The sequence below is a fragment of the Anabrus simplex genome, chromosome 3 (genome assembly GCF_040414725.1).
Source record: "Anabrus simplex isolate iqAnaSimp1 chromosome 3, ASM4041472v1, whole genome shotgun sequence".
Lineage (NCBI taxonomy): Eukaryota > Metazoa > Arthropoda > Insecta > Orthoptera > Tettigoniidae > Anabrus > Anabrus simplex.
In genome coordinates this window covers 149928226-149943383 of record NC_090267.1, presented here as the reverse complement: position 1 = coordinate 149943383, position 15158 = coordinate 149928226, and the positions used below count along the sequence as shown (strand labels likewise).

Genomic DNA, 15158 nt, shown 5'->3' with positions numbered 1-15158 from the left:
GGTAATTACTCTTAAGAAATCTGACTCTCTCAATATTTACTTCAAAGGGGTGGGTCTCATAAATGCTACTACTTTTTCAACCCTCTTCTTCTATCAATCATAGGTGTATTTGTCTTTCTGTTTTTTTTCTTTCAGACATCTTAGTTGTCTAACCACACCCTGCGGGTGGGGGACGCACATGTACAATACACCCGCGGTATTCCCTGCCTGTCGTAAGAGGCGACTAAAAGGGGCGACCAAGGGATGATCAAATTAGAACCATGAGACTACTTGTAATTAGTACCATCATGCAGGGAACACCATGGATCGCATTTACTTGCCCGTAGTACCACTATGTTAGGTACGCAACAGGTTTGTGATTAGTCGTGACAGTGTGTGAATCAGGATGAGGGTATTACAGTACCTGTGATTCATACCCCTATGTGAGCAACACCATGGGATGAGCGACACCATCGTTCTGCCTTGCCTATACTTAGTTCCCACTATGTGAGGAATACCACGAGATAGTTCGTGTTCCTGTGGTTAGTCCACTTACGTGAGGAACACCATAGGTTTGCGTTGCCTATAAATAGCGCCGCAATGTGCGAAACACCATAGGTCTGTGTTACATGTGCGCATTACACTACCTGTGAATAGTACCACCATCTGTGGGATACCGCAAGTCTATGCTACTTTTGATTAGTACCGCCAAATGACAAATAGCATGGTTCTACTTTCCTAGTGATAAGTACCATTATGAGGGGCCGATGACCTGGATTTTGGGCCCGTTTCGACTACAGTCATAATTGATTCAGCATCGCGCTATAGAAGCAGTCCCTTGGTCAGTAATACTATTGTTTTGTGCCAGCTTCTGTGCATGTGAGGCACTGTGGGTCAGTTCCACTGATCGTTTTAAATTCATATCCATCCATCCACTCATTCTTTGTCCTCACGCTTTGAATTCTGGTCAGTGGAGGATTTCGGACTTTTAATTTGTCAGGACATTTTGTCTCATTTCGTACCATTAAGGGCCGATGCCCTCTATGTTAGGCCCCTTTAAACAACAAGCATCATCATTATTATTAGTTGTCTAACCACATCAGTGTTGTAAACAAAACCAACTTTAATGTACTATATTTTTTATTCTACAAATATTAAGATATCCCCTGGATGAGATAAATCACAATATTTAAACTACAAGCACCTCAAGACACTGGATGAACTGAATGTTAACTACTACCATAATGTGTGGAGTACCGTGAGTCTACGCTACTTCTGATTAGCACCGCCAAATGATAATTAGCATGGTTCTACCTTCCTAGTGATAAGTACCATTATGAGGGGCCGATGACTTGGATTTTGGACCCGTTTCGACTACAAGCATAATCGATTCAGCATCGCGCTATACAAGCAGTCCCTTGGTCAGTAATACTATTGTTTTATGCCAGCTTCTGTGCATGTGAGGCACTGTGGGTCGATTCCACTGATCGTTTTAAATTCATATCCATCCATCCACTCATTCTTTGTCCTCACGCTTTGAATTCTGGTCAGTGGAGGATTTCGGACTTTTAATTTGTCAGGACATTTTGTCTTATTTTGTACCATTAGGGGCCGATGACCTCGACGTTAGGCCCCTTTAAACAACAAGCATCATCATCATTATTAGTTGTCTAACCACATCCGTGTTGTAAACAAAACCAACTTTAATGTACTATATTTTTTTATTCTCCATATATTAAGATGTCCCATGGATGAGATAAATCACAATATTTAAACTATAAGCACCTCAAGACACTGGATGAACTGAATTTTAACAACTGTCCTAATAACCACTTTAATGAAAGCTATAACATAATCACTCTCAGTTGTTTTTAAATTTGCCATTGCATTACTGAAGTTCCCTTATGGGAAAATAAAAATAATTATGTAATGGCTTTGATGGTGTTTTGATGTTAACAGTATGCAAAATCATCATAACCATCACCATCACCACACGAGAACAATCAGCATTCCAGTGACTTCCACCAGTGCCCAAGTAGATACAGACAACATTGGTTCAGCGCTTGTGATTGAGGTGAGCTTTCATTTTTTTTTCAGTTGTTGCATGTTAGTTATCCAGAGCTATTAACATTGTTGGTTTGAGAACATAAATAAGATACCAGTATTTGAAAATTTGGTACCTCATTTCTTTAGTTTAAATAAATCTCTTTCAAACGTTAAGAAAGACATATTTTGGAAAGGGAACGTTTCTTCTTTCAGTTCTGTTTCATTCTATTCATAGCAGTTTCTTAAATTATTTTCAAAATCCTATACCACTTTAATATTTACTTTACTCTTGTCTCCATAAGAATGATAGTAAGCTGGGCCAAAAAAAAGTGTGACTTGTAGAGGTTTCAAAAGTTAAATTGATGGCTAAGAAGGATGCCAGTTATTTTTAGCAGTGCTGGAGCAACCCAGGCTCATTTTGGTTTTGTCTGGAAGTTTTAAGGCCAGATGCCCTTCTTGATACCACGTGGTATTTCAGTTAAAAATTTCTTCCCAGGATTGACCAGAATTCGAACATCAGCTGTGTGGGTGGAAACCCAGCAACTAAGCCACTGCACAAATCACACACCTCCATTGAGGGCAGCAAAATAAAACAAAAAAATTAATGTTGAATTTTATGAGTTTGAACAAAGGAAGAGCCTAGTGTAAAGGGGTTAAAAAACTACTACTAATACTACTACTACCAAGAATTGCCTGACTAATTAATGAATTTTTAATCACTGAATTTATTATGGTAGAGCAAATTATTGTCTTTACAGGGCCATGAGCGGTAATAGCTTGAAGCAGTGTACAGATGAGAGGTTCTAACTTAAATAATAAACTCTTTCTTGGGAACTGAATATATTCCTTGTTGGCAGCCATCACCATGGTACCATATTCCCACGTTGGTCGTTGTAGAAGGTCTTGCAGCGGGATAATCACTCACTGTTTTACTTAATGCAAGTGTCCAATATTAACTGTCCTCCGAACACCAGAATGAGTTTTTGTATGATTATAGAAACACGGCTTCAATTTATGATCACTGAGTAGGTTCTGTGGTCACTAGAACCTACACACTTGTTCCGTGTTAAAAATATATGTTTAAATTCACACATGAAATGAACTAGTGGTGATTTTTCACTTGAAACTAAATTGTTCCAAGTTCGAAGCTTCTCGAATGTGTGTTGGCTTTCCACAAAACTTAGAGAAAAAATACTGAGAGTTGAATGAGATTCATACAGTCTACTTGCACTGAAATAATAAATGTTCTAATGCACATGTCAGCACTGGTTTTTGAGTGTCCGATGAAATGATTAACACCAAAATTAGTTATAAAAGTACCCTACAACTTTACGTCGGCACTGGGTTTAATGTCCAAAATAATTCTACTATACTATTGCACTCATTGATGGCTAGTGTCTATGAGAAAAGTTTGATTCATAAATGCCATTCACTTCATTATTAAATTGAAATAGGATATATAATGGTTCAACCTTTTCAATACAAGTAGAATTAGAAATGTAATGTTACATTCCTAGTCGATTACAAGCGCTACCGGTTTCGACCACTGTTCCGGGTCATCATCAGCCGATCACTTAAAATATAAAGAATAATGCATAGGAAAACAATAGGCGGTATAAATCTTTCACCATTTGCAGTTTCTATGCATTGTTCTTTATATTTTAAGTGATCGGCTGATGATGACCCGGAATAGTGGTTGAAACCGGTACCGCTTGTAATCAAGTAGGAAAGTAACATACAGTATCTTGTCCCTGAGTACAGGCCGTGAAAGCATCAATGGCAACATTATGGAATTCTTATCTTTAAAAGTCACTTCATTAGAAATGTTCAAGCTTATTTCTAAATGTTATTCACCTTTACTAAAGAATTCAAAATCACTCCATTATGAATGCAATGATCAAAGTTCATTAGAATTTGAAATAATTAAACCTTGACAAAAGTTATAACAGTTCTAATACACAAGGATGTGAGTACCAGCCGACTGTCTACAGGAAAAGTACAATTCGAAGACAAGTTTCCCTCGAACCTACTACACTGACGTAGCAGGGTGTGAGGTGATACTCCCACGTGGCGCGTCCCAGGTGGCAGATAGGGGGGTCCCAACCGGCTTGCTGGTGGACTTGAGGGAAATAAAATACCTCTCGCGTAGAATACACCGCAGCAATATCTGAAATGAAAGCCAATTTCTGTAACAACTCTCTATCAGAAAACACTTCATTTGATTGCTTCTTCTCTGCGAAGAACATTTCAATTTCTGTGTGCAAGAAACTTGACAAGACTTTGCCACAACTCAGCCATTTTTCAACACAACAGTGTTTGTTCCCTTTCCACTTTCTTGTAGTATCCACATTTTCAGGAGTTTTGATATCTGACATCTTAGCATGAACTTATATTCTTTTCTGCTATTTCTGTTATCCACCAATTAGTACCCAAACTTGCCACCAGGATGGCACACATGGTTCGCATCAACACAGATAGATCTTATCGCGACATCGGAAATCTAGAGAAGGCTCGGAGAGTATTGAGCAAATAGATGTTCCATATAGAGGTATTGTAGATGAAGGCTTGGTTGTCAGAAGCAATCAAATGCCTTTATATTGACAGACAGGCTATAGTGATATTTGATGATAAAACTAGTTCTAGGTTCTAAGGAGTTAGAAGGTTTAGACAAGGCTGTAATCTCCCACCCTTATTATTCATTTATTCAAAAGTTGAACATGACATGAAGGGATTCAGTAGAGTCAAAATGTAGTAAGCAGTTTGGCTTAAGGTGAAGACATGTCTTACTGGCAGATTGTGTCAGAAACTTACAACATAATATTTTGGAGCTTAAAAAGGGATGCAGTAAGAATATGAAAATTAACATTTCCAGTACTTAATTGATGTTAGTTGGAAAGAAACGTGAGGGTATTCAGTGGCAGGCAGGAATGCAAAACTGGAACAGATGGATCATTTTAAGTCCAGGATGGTAGTATAGTAAGTGAAATCAAATCATTGTAACAAAATCAATGCAGTGAACAGACAGTTTCATTAAACAATATTTTGTAAGAAAAAATTGCATTCTCAAACAAAATTATCCTTATATCATTCTATTTTCAGACCAACTTTGTTGTACAGTAGTGAAAGGTGGGTAGATTCATATCTTATTCGTAATCTTGAGGTAACATATGTGAAAGTAGCCAGAATGATCTCTGGTACGAACAGTGGGGAAGAGATAAGATAAACTCGATATGCATATTATGAGACGAATGGAGAACTTGTCATTGAGGGCGAAAGAAGCTGAGGGAGACTTAGGCAATGATTATTAGATTCTGTTTCTAATAATTTCAGGGTAAAAGGCGGGAACTGTAGTAGATAGATACACGGGGCTAGTTGCAAATAGAGGGCTGTGGAGGTACCTAGTTTCTTCAAATACACAGTGCTGGTTGCAGATACAGAATTATGGAGGCACCTAGTTAATTCAGAGCGACTTGCTGACTGATCACTAAAAGACATGCCATTCCAATGAAGATGTATGTGTGTACAAAGGTGTAAAAATAGAATCTCTCCTTTTTTGCTTGGGTTCAATTTATGGTTGGTCCAACAATTTTGATTTTGTCCATGAATTTGAAGATTTACTCACCCTTAAGAGATTCCCTGAGGGGATGTCTGATGCAAGAGGCAGCAACTTAGTTAGGAAAGCCAATAAATAAGACTGACCGCTGGGCTGTGTGGCTCGGACTGTAGAGGTGCCTACTCTAATTTATGTAGGCTTTCTTCTCCCAGTGAATCAAACCAAAATAAATCATGGCTGGTAATGGTTACATCAACAGTTAAGGATTATAATTATTGCCTCTAATGATACAGTTTATTTGATGAGAACATTGTTGAATTTTCCTAGGGCTGTTATTTCTATCTTAGGATAAAATACCTATCATTATGTTCTCTTTTGTTACAGAGTGGAGGTACAGCTTTGCCAGACATGATCTCTGATCCACTATCGGTAGGAGCTGACGGCCAATAGAATGTCTACACTTGTGTCCGTGTCAGAGATACGTAACAACTTCGTTGAACTGTCATGCTAAGAACAGCGACGAAAGCATTGCAGCTAAACAGTCGTGTGGTTTTGCTGCTGTGAAATGTACTGGGGATAATGCTTGCATTATGCTTCAGTGTCTCTAAGCCAGTTTCACGTGTGATTGTTTCTTTGTTTACAGACTGTGAGAAGCCTTAAAAGTACAAAATGTGTCGGACCTGTACATTATTGGATTTCTGAAATACTGAACATCCAAAGTGACTTATTTATGAGATGTAGAGAACATTGAGGTGTATGTGTATATTTATGTACTTATAAATTACTGGTCTTCGTTGACCAGTATTAAGGCTAAAGATGATATGGACAGGATTTTTTTCTTTCCTGAAGTTACGTTCATCTTTAGAATCCTCCTAAGTAATGTTTCTTGTTATTGTATTTTTCGCTCTGTTATATGTTCTGTCAAAAAAATGAAACTTCTGCACCAATATTTTTATAGATATTATGTTCCTCATCTTCACATTATTCTTCACATAGCTTGTTTACATTCACATTTCTTTCTTTCTTTCTTTCGAGTGTCACTTGAATGTTGTTAAGTTGTGCTGAAAGAATATTTCTTGTTTTTCTGTCCATTGCACATACAGACATAGTATAAAAGTTGAAATAATTTGTTCTTAATATACAAAGGATACTCATTGTAATGATATGAACTGGTTTTCGATGCCCGTTAGAATTGAATAGGATCCCTGTATGCTATCAAGGCTATCAATGCATTCTATTTCTTGCGTTATCTATGCGTGTTTGAATATTTCTTCTTTGAGAATACTATTTTAAGTTGTTTCCTATGCAGTTGTATATGGCATGAAATAGTATATTCTGGAACTAAATATTTCTTTATCATATGATGGAAGGACCATTTTTATTTTCTTTTTTGTTTGTTTTAGATTTATTTTCCCAAGTGAGTAATGGAATTACCTTATTAAGCTGTCTGAAGTATTTAACATTTCACTTAGTATAAGTCAGATTCCTGTCAAGCATATGCTAATTACTACTGATTTTGATTGGAACTTCTATTAATCATGTCAAAATACCATATGTATAATTCAATTGGAAGATAATATTCGTGCTAGTGATTTGTTACTATTTTCATTCATGAATAAACCTATTTCTGTACACATTTTATTCACATACGAGATTGGGATCATGTGGTTTAGTTAGTAAGAGAGGTGGTCAACTGCAATTCCGTGAATTAGGAATGGAGAATTTAAGCAAATTTAAGGAAAGCATAGGCCAGAGAAGTGTGGAAAACAAGGAAGAGTTACGGAAATCAAAATGAATGAAAACAAACGATGTAAAATAATCATGGTAGAGAAATGATTCTATACACACCATTGCAAACAAATGTTTTTAGTCCTTCCTCTACAGTAATATATGAGATGGTCCAATAAGTATAACACTTTTCTCTGTTAGTATCTTTGTGAAATGAATATTATGGTCAAATTTTGTGGTATGATAATTAACAAATTATTAGACCGATAAAAGTTTAAATTAAGCTGCTAAATTTTCATAAAAAGTGCTAATGCCAAATTTTGTCTAAGGTTAAAAATATGTTAAATTATAAAGTTGTTAGGTTTATTGTTATGATTTTGTCTATTGCCTTCCGTGTCCAAATTACAGTTTTTTTTTTCTTAGTTGTATGTGGACTGCGGGCAAAAGGCTCTCATTGAAAAGTGGAATTTCTTAGAAACCTTCAATTCAGGATATTTATAACAACTAAATTTTCCAAAGTTTTGCCTTTGTTACAAGAATTTATTACAGTTGGTCTATAAAGATAAGTAGACACATTTTATTTCTTATAAGTCAGAAGGATTCCCCCAAAATTTGGAGAAGACAGGATTGAAACTGTGTGAGAGTACTTTTGTTGAAGAAAGGCATCAATTTATTTTGAAATCATTCAACTTTGGTAACATTATAACAAGAACTAGAATTTTTTTGGGAGTAGCTCAATAATTACTCATTAGATAACATATTTGCAACATTATATTTTTGAAATCAAGTAACTTAAATTGAAATCAAAAGCAGTGACACTGCTTGTCTTATACATTTTTTTACCTTTTCAGAGCAAATTCTTACTGTCATTCTGATTCAGGGTTAAAAATTTAGAAACCCGTAAAAGAAAGGCAGGAGAGCAGATAGTAGATTACCACTTGTCAAGGTCTGAACTGTAAATGATGCCAAATCTTTAAAATAAAATCCTGTTATTTGTGTATTCGGCATGATGTGTACTGTGGGCACCTTATTTCAGTATTTTGTCAACTATATACAGTAAGAGCCCAATGTAACATGATTGTTGGGGGATATACTTCAACCCGGTAGTATCCTGAAGGTGGCCTGTACAGTGACATGATGGGGCGTGAGGACAAAAAAAATACAGCAACATACTAATGTGATAAATTTGCCCTTGTCCCCTGTTCTTCACAAAATCAATTATTTTAAGTTGATCCCTTGCAGAAAACCCATTCCTTTTCTTTGGCGTCATGGACGTGCATTGAACTGTGAATTCAACACCGTGCGCAACAATGCTGTACTACAGTTAACACTTGTTGACAGTGAGGTGGATAAGGGCTTTATTGACTGGTTCCTTGAACACTGCTACTTAACTTGGCAAGAATTCATAGAAATGTAACTGCTGTAAATAGCTCAGGAATTCTTTGTTTCTGGTTTCTTCTGTGATATTCCAGGAATGCAGTCCTAATTTCTCCAGATCTTAACAGGTACTGTAACTTTTCCTGTTGGCTGGGGCCTTGCAAGGATGAAAGAATTGCTTAGCTACAGCGTTAATGTGATTGTTGTCTTGAAATGACTATACATCAAAGCTCAGGGTGTTTACACATTGTCTAGAACTACTGTATTTATAGCTGGACTGGCGAAAAAGCAAGTTCCGACCTATTAGCAGTCTTGAAAATGTTATTCCATGATTTCCCATTTTTAAACAGACTAATTTACTGACTTTCAAAAATAAGAATTTCACTAATTAATTAATAAAGTATAGTTTTGGGGGGACACACTCTTCATCACTTTAAATTGTAATCCGTAGTATATTGGACCCTGTTATATAGGGCTTCTGCTGTATTTAGTATTAGGCTTTTATGGTATCTGGTAAATGCTTATTTTAGATAAATCATGACCTTTTTTCTTTTTTTTTTTTTTGGGTAGCAGTATTATTCTCTAGAGTATAATGACCTTCAGTTGGTATTTTATAGTTAATTTTATAAGATGGTTAAAAATTCAAGTTATTTTGAGATCATTTTACATTTATTCTATGATGAATTGAAAAGAAAAATCTTTTCCAAATTTCTTGCCTGTAAAAATTCTTTTAATGTGATGTTTATCATTAATTCTGGGAAATCGCATGTGCTTGTGTTTGAAAAAAGGTAAAAGTAGAGAATAATAGAAACAGAATAGGAACACCAAGACCAATAGGTATTTTGAGAAGTTTGTATACAAATTCTATGCTTCATTACCAGTTGTGGTTGGATAACAGCATGCAGTATGCATGGGCATGCAGTTTTGTTTTATCTTGTTTATGTGTTGCTTTTGTGTATTCTATGTAGTATCAGTACTACCTTTGGGAACTGCATAGTCCATTAATGCCAAAAGTTATAAATACTCGTGTAGGTAAGAGATTGTCAGAGGTAGAATATAGGGAATGGATAAACATAGATAAGGAAAATATTGACAGGAAAAGCATCTTATCAAAATAAGTCCCTGAAAGACCATGAAATACATAAGAATATACTTTCAAGACGGGTAGCTAGGAAAAGGATAGGATTTGCCAAACAAAAACAAAAAACCAATATCAGGCTAGCATAAAGAAAGGCAGCTTTGGTTCATTTTGCCATCTTGTTCATCCTGACTTAAAAATTTTTTTTAGCCACTTGTCAGACCTATTGTCTCTAAGCCATTCTACTTGACTAATGAATCTTGGACACTGCATATATCAAGACTTCTCAAGGGAAAGCTCCTCAATTTTTTTACATTGCATTAATCTTCCTGTGAGTTGCATTTCCATAATAGATGATAACGGTTGAGTGGGCATTTTAAATTTATATTTTATTTCTTTCCATTTTTTGTTTGACTGTCTGTTATTAAGCAACCATATGTTGCATAAGCCTTGGAAACACATGCTTGAATTTCACAAATTGCACTATTTAGACATACCATGTGTTGATTGGGTTTTCTATAAGCACCTCCTTTCTTCTCTTAATTTCTCACCACAATACCTTGCAGAACTTATAAATACTCGTGTAGGTAAGACATTGTCAGAGGTAGAATATAGGGAATGGATAAACAGAGATAAGGAAAATATACGTTTAGGTTTGTAACCAAAGCATAACTTGACATACAAATCGTGTAGTACCAAATAATCAAGTTCTCTGCACCAATAAAATGTTACGTTCGTTCAGTGTTGGCTGCAAGTAGGCACAAATTGGTCAAATGAGAAAAAGCATTTGGTGCACTTCATCAAAACAGACATTTTCCTCATGTTTTTCTACTGAGAAACAGCAGTTGAACTGTGAAATCAGGCTCATGACTTGTTTTGGCTCATTTCTTGTAATTGAGACAATACTTAGGAAAATATCACTATTAGAAAGTATGACAAAGTTTTGGTAGAGGGTATTCTCATGGTTTGGTAAGGTAATAATTGCCATGAATTGAGAGAGTATTAACCATTTGTCTGTTTAACATAATAATTTGATACTCTTTTTGTAATGTGCTATAACAATAACCACCACCTCTAACTCTTGACAAAGAAGCTCTTAGAAGTTGAAATAGGATTGTAAAAGTTTTTTATTTTAGAAAAGCATGTGACGTGACCAAAAAACTATGTTGGTTAATCTTGTTAAGGGTGCTTTATCTCATGAAGATGGGATTATTCAATTTGAACAAAATTAATCTTTACTTCCTGACTAATAGTTGGGTATCTCAGTTCTTGTTCTGTTATAAGTCAAAATATTTTCCTGCACATTTGTTTAATTCACAAGGTTTCTAAAGAAATTTGGAAATGGAAACTTTCCTTAAATTTTGAGCCAATTTGGACTAACTTCTTGGTTTTGTGCAGAAGGCCAGAATGTACTTTCATTTCTAACGTATGAAGTTATGTATTGTTTGAAATACTTTTCTATTACAATTTTAAAATGCTACATGTAAACTCACTCCATTTATAACAATTTTAATTATAGCAGTATTGTTGTATAAAAATGTTAAAAGAAATGTCATTAAGGATATTTAGGGGCTCTTAAGTACACAGTTCAGCTCCTTTAAACAATAACAACATTAAGCATCATCGTGAAAATTGTGTTGTTTCAGTTAAGAATTCTTAGGTATGGCATGTTAGCATAGGCCATTGGAATACTCTTGAATTTTCTCATTGTTATAAACCCTTACACATGAGAAGTATTTCAGTTAAGGTTTATTGATTCTTGCCCTGTAAATTAGTTTCAAAATAAGTCTGTCTTGCTATGGCTGTTCTGAAACATTATATGGAAATATTTCTCATGTTAAATTTGCACACACATATATTACTAGTCATTTAGTATTTGAAATCTGTTATACCTTACACCTTACATGAAATTCTCTACCTCATTTCTTAGTGATTCTGTACTAAAATTTTATATATTTCTGCTAGATGTTATTTTTTAAAATAAGTTTCTGTTGAAATGTTTCCTCTTTTTTTTATAAATCACAGTAGTAAACATTTTACATAATGTTTGTGTATTTTAAAACATTTTTTTTAAACTTCTATGTCTGTATGTGACAATATGGATAAAAATGTTTATAATTTTATTTGTGGAGTTATTGTGTTGATTGAGAAAAGAAGCGTTGTTATGCATTTCCACAAAGCTGAAAGATCCATTTTTTTGTACAGTTAATGAAGTATATTATTTACAATAAAAATATTACTAAGAATGGATTTGTTTATAACTGTTTCTCTGTTTTATATCCTGTTTCTCATTCTTTTTTACATTAATGAATAGCTTTTTAGCATTTACATCTAAAATTGCCTAATTGGCTTTTGTCTTATTGATCAATGGTTGTCCTTCCTGAAAGAGGCTTTCATTTTTATGTGGTCAACACAACATTTAAAAACAGGGTTGGTACCTTTAACACTCTAACGACCAAGCCCACATTTTGTATTTGCCCCCAGAAACCAGGCAATTTTAGTGATATTCAAAAATGTCCTCCTCTGCACTTAACTCATTGACAGGTGCATCATGTGAAAGGTGCAGTCACTGAGCAAGGTGGCTATGCAGTTTGGGTCATGTAGCTATAGGTTTGTATTTGGGAGATAATGGGCTCAAATCCTACTGTCAGCAGCCTTGAAGATGGTTTTGCTTGATTTTCCACTTTCACACCAGGCAAATGCTGGGGCTGTACTTTAAACTAAGATCATGGTCACAGCCTGTCATTGCCGTAAGACCTGTCTGTGTTAGTGCAACAAAGAAGCGAAAAGGAGGAAAGGTGCCGTCCTCTATATTTATATACTAAGTACAACATTCAAATAGTCTGAATAATTCACAGATGTGTTCATTATAACCTTGCAAACTGACAAAAAGTAATTTGTTGCTCTAATAATGTTAAATACAGATTATACGTAAAAATTATATAAGTTACATGTTACCTAATAATCACGAAATGCAGAAATGTCCATTTGTTTTTTCAGGAGGAACAAAAAGCTTCATAATTATGTTGTGTTATGCAGCAGGGCACTGAAAGTTTGTAGGTGAATGGAGATTTCATACAGGAGTATTACTACAAAGTTTCAATTTGCTATTTGTAGCACATATTGAGAAAAGTATTAAATAAAGTCGTGGACATACGGGGTTTCTGCAATGCATGAAGGAACCTCAGTTATTAAGGACAATAAATGGCAAATATACTGTTCATTATGCCGAACTATATTGTCCCAAGAATACGATGAATATTATTTGCCCATATACTAACTGCATTTACCTTCTGATGATGGGCTTAAGCACAAAACAATCAAATGGATAATATTCAGTGTCAATCACATTCACATTGATGGTTCTCTTCCCCACTGTGGGTCATGGGTCATGATATAAAATTCTTGAATATCGGGACTGTGAGATAGATAGGGAAGGAAACGTTGCAGATCAGCATGTTTGGTGTCCAAGATACGAAGGCGGCTTGGATAAGCTAATATTGCCGATGGTGGAGGGATGATCCTCGTGGACGCCAACCTGAATGTATGTTGCAGCAGTCCATCAATCAAGTCTCTAACCACTACTGATCCTATGTGTTCACAGGAGTAGTGGAATTCCTTAAATTGGTATGTGTCTCCCTGTCAATTCCACAGACAATGCACTCCTTCAGTAGAATTGTGGCCACTAAGCTTTGTAATCTACTATGTCTTGACTGCCAACCATTTTGACTTCAAAGTTTCCTTGTGCACTCGATTCAATAATTGATGATGATTATGCTTGTTTTTAAAGGGGCCTAACATGTAGGTCATCGGCCCGATTCAATAATTAACTTGCCCGCAAGCATAGCCATGTGGTCTGCTTTCAGTGACAGTCCCCTTCCAATTCACATATTGTGGATTCTTTACTCGTGCTTTTTTCAATATTTCTCTCTTATACAATTTGCCTTAAATCTCTTTTCTTTTTAACTGGATCAAGATCCAGTACCCTTGGACCCCCTGTGGGTGGGGAACGCAGGCGAAGAATTCATCCACGGTATCCTCTGCCTGTCGTAAGAGACTACTAAAAGAACCATGGGACTACTTGTGATTAGTACCACCACGCGGGAAACACCATGGGTCACTTTTACTTGCGCGTAGTACCACTATGTTGGGTACCAAATAGGTTTGTGATTAGTAGCAAATGAGGGCTCGATGGCTTTTACAGTACCTATGATTAGTAGCACTATATGAGCGACACCATGGGATGAAGGAACCCAAGGTTTTGGCTTGCCTATGATTAGTATCCACTATATGAGGAACACCACGGGATAGTACGAGTCCTTGTGGTTAGTACACTTAGGTGATGAACACCATAGGTTTGCATTGCCTGTCAAGGGTGCTGCAATGTGTGAAACACATTAGGTCTGTAATACATGTGTGAATTTCATACCTGTGAGTAGTACCATAATGTGTGGAATACCCGCGAGTCTACGCTACTCTTGATTAGTATCGCAACATGACAAATGCCATAGTTCTATTTTTCTAGCGATAAGTACCATTACAAGGGGCTGATGACTTGGATTTTAGACTCCTTTTGAATATAAGCATCATCGTTTCAGTATCGTGCTATTGAGGCAGTCCCTTGGTCAGTAATACTATTGTTCTACGCCGGCTTCTGTGCATGTGAGGCACTGTGGGTCAGTTCCACTGATCGTTTTAAATTCATATCCATTCATTCTTTGTCCTCACGTTTTGAATTATTGTCAGTGGAGGATTTTGGGTTTTTAATTTGTCGTTTCATTTCGTCTCATTTCATATCATTAGAGGCCGATGAGCTAGATATTAGGCCCCTTTAAACAACAAGCATCAATCAATCATCAAAGTACCTGTGGATTCACACATGTTGCTTTGTCTGACATAAACTCAGATTAAATAACAGGAAAGAATAATGAATCAATCAGGTTATAGAAACGAGATGGTTGACAATGCATGTTGTGTGTTCTGCAGAAATCCCCTATGTCCAGGACATAAGGGGTTTCTGCACTTCATGAAAATTTCATTGTCCGATATTTCGGCTAAGGGAGTCTGGACATACAGCACTTCTGCATAGTTTGTATGCCTTGGTATAACAAGCCCATAACGGAAATAAACTCATTTTAGCCAAAAAGTGGACATAGCATTATGCTACCTAATAAACCCAGACGGATGCATTGAGGAGGAAAGTATAAGTATGGAGGAGGGAAGAAACATGGAGAAAGAAAAAGACTTAACATGGAGTGGAGGTAGCAATGGACAAGAGGAAAGGAGGGTAAGCCCCAGGTTTAGATGAAGTGAATATTGAGATTGTGTAGGCAGCAGGAGAGGTCAGGAAACAGTGGCTTTATTGTGTGTTGAAAGTAGTATGGAAGGAGAGGAAGA

The 15158-nt window shown here is 36.1% G+C and overlaps 1 protein-coding gene across 2 annotated transcripts in view; it reads left to right on the top strand.

The window, feature by feature from the left end:
* The window catches only part of LOC136866103 (nuclear transcription factor Y subunit alpha), a 72755-nt gene extending 60748 nt beyond the window's left edge, over positions 1–12007 (top strand). For both annotated transcript variants that reach the window (XM_067142781.2, XM_067142780.2), the window contains exons 8-9: positions 1939–2053; positions 5963–12007. In XM_067142781.2, coding sequence (XP_066998882.1) covers positions 1939–2053; positions 5963–6028 — 181 coding nt within the window. In that variant the 3' untranslated portion in view covers positions 6029–12007. The remainder of the gene's footprint in view (positions 1–1938; positions 2054–5962) is intronic.
* Positions 12008–15158: the final 3151 nt, after the last annotated feature.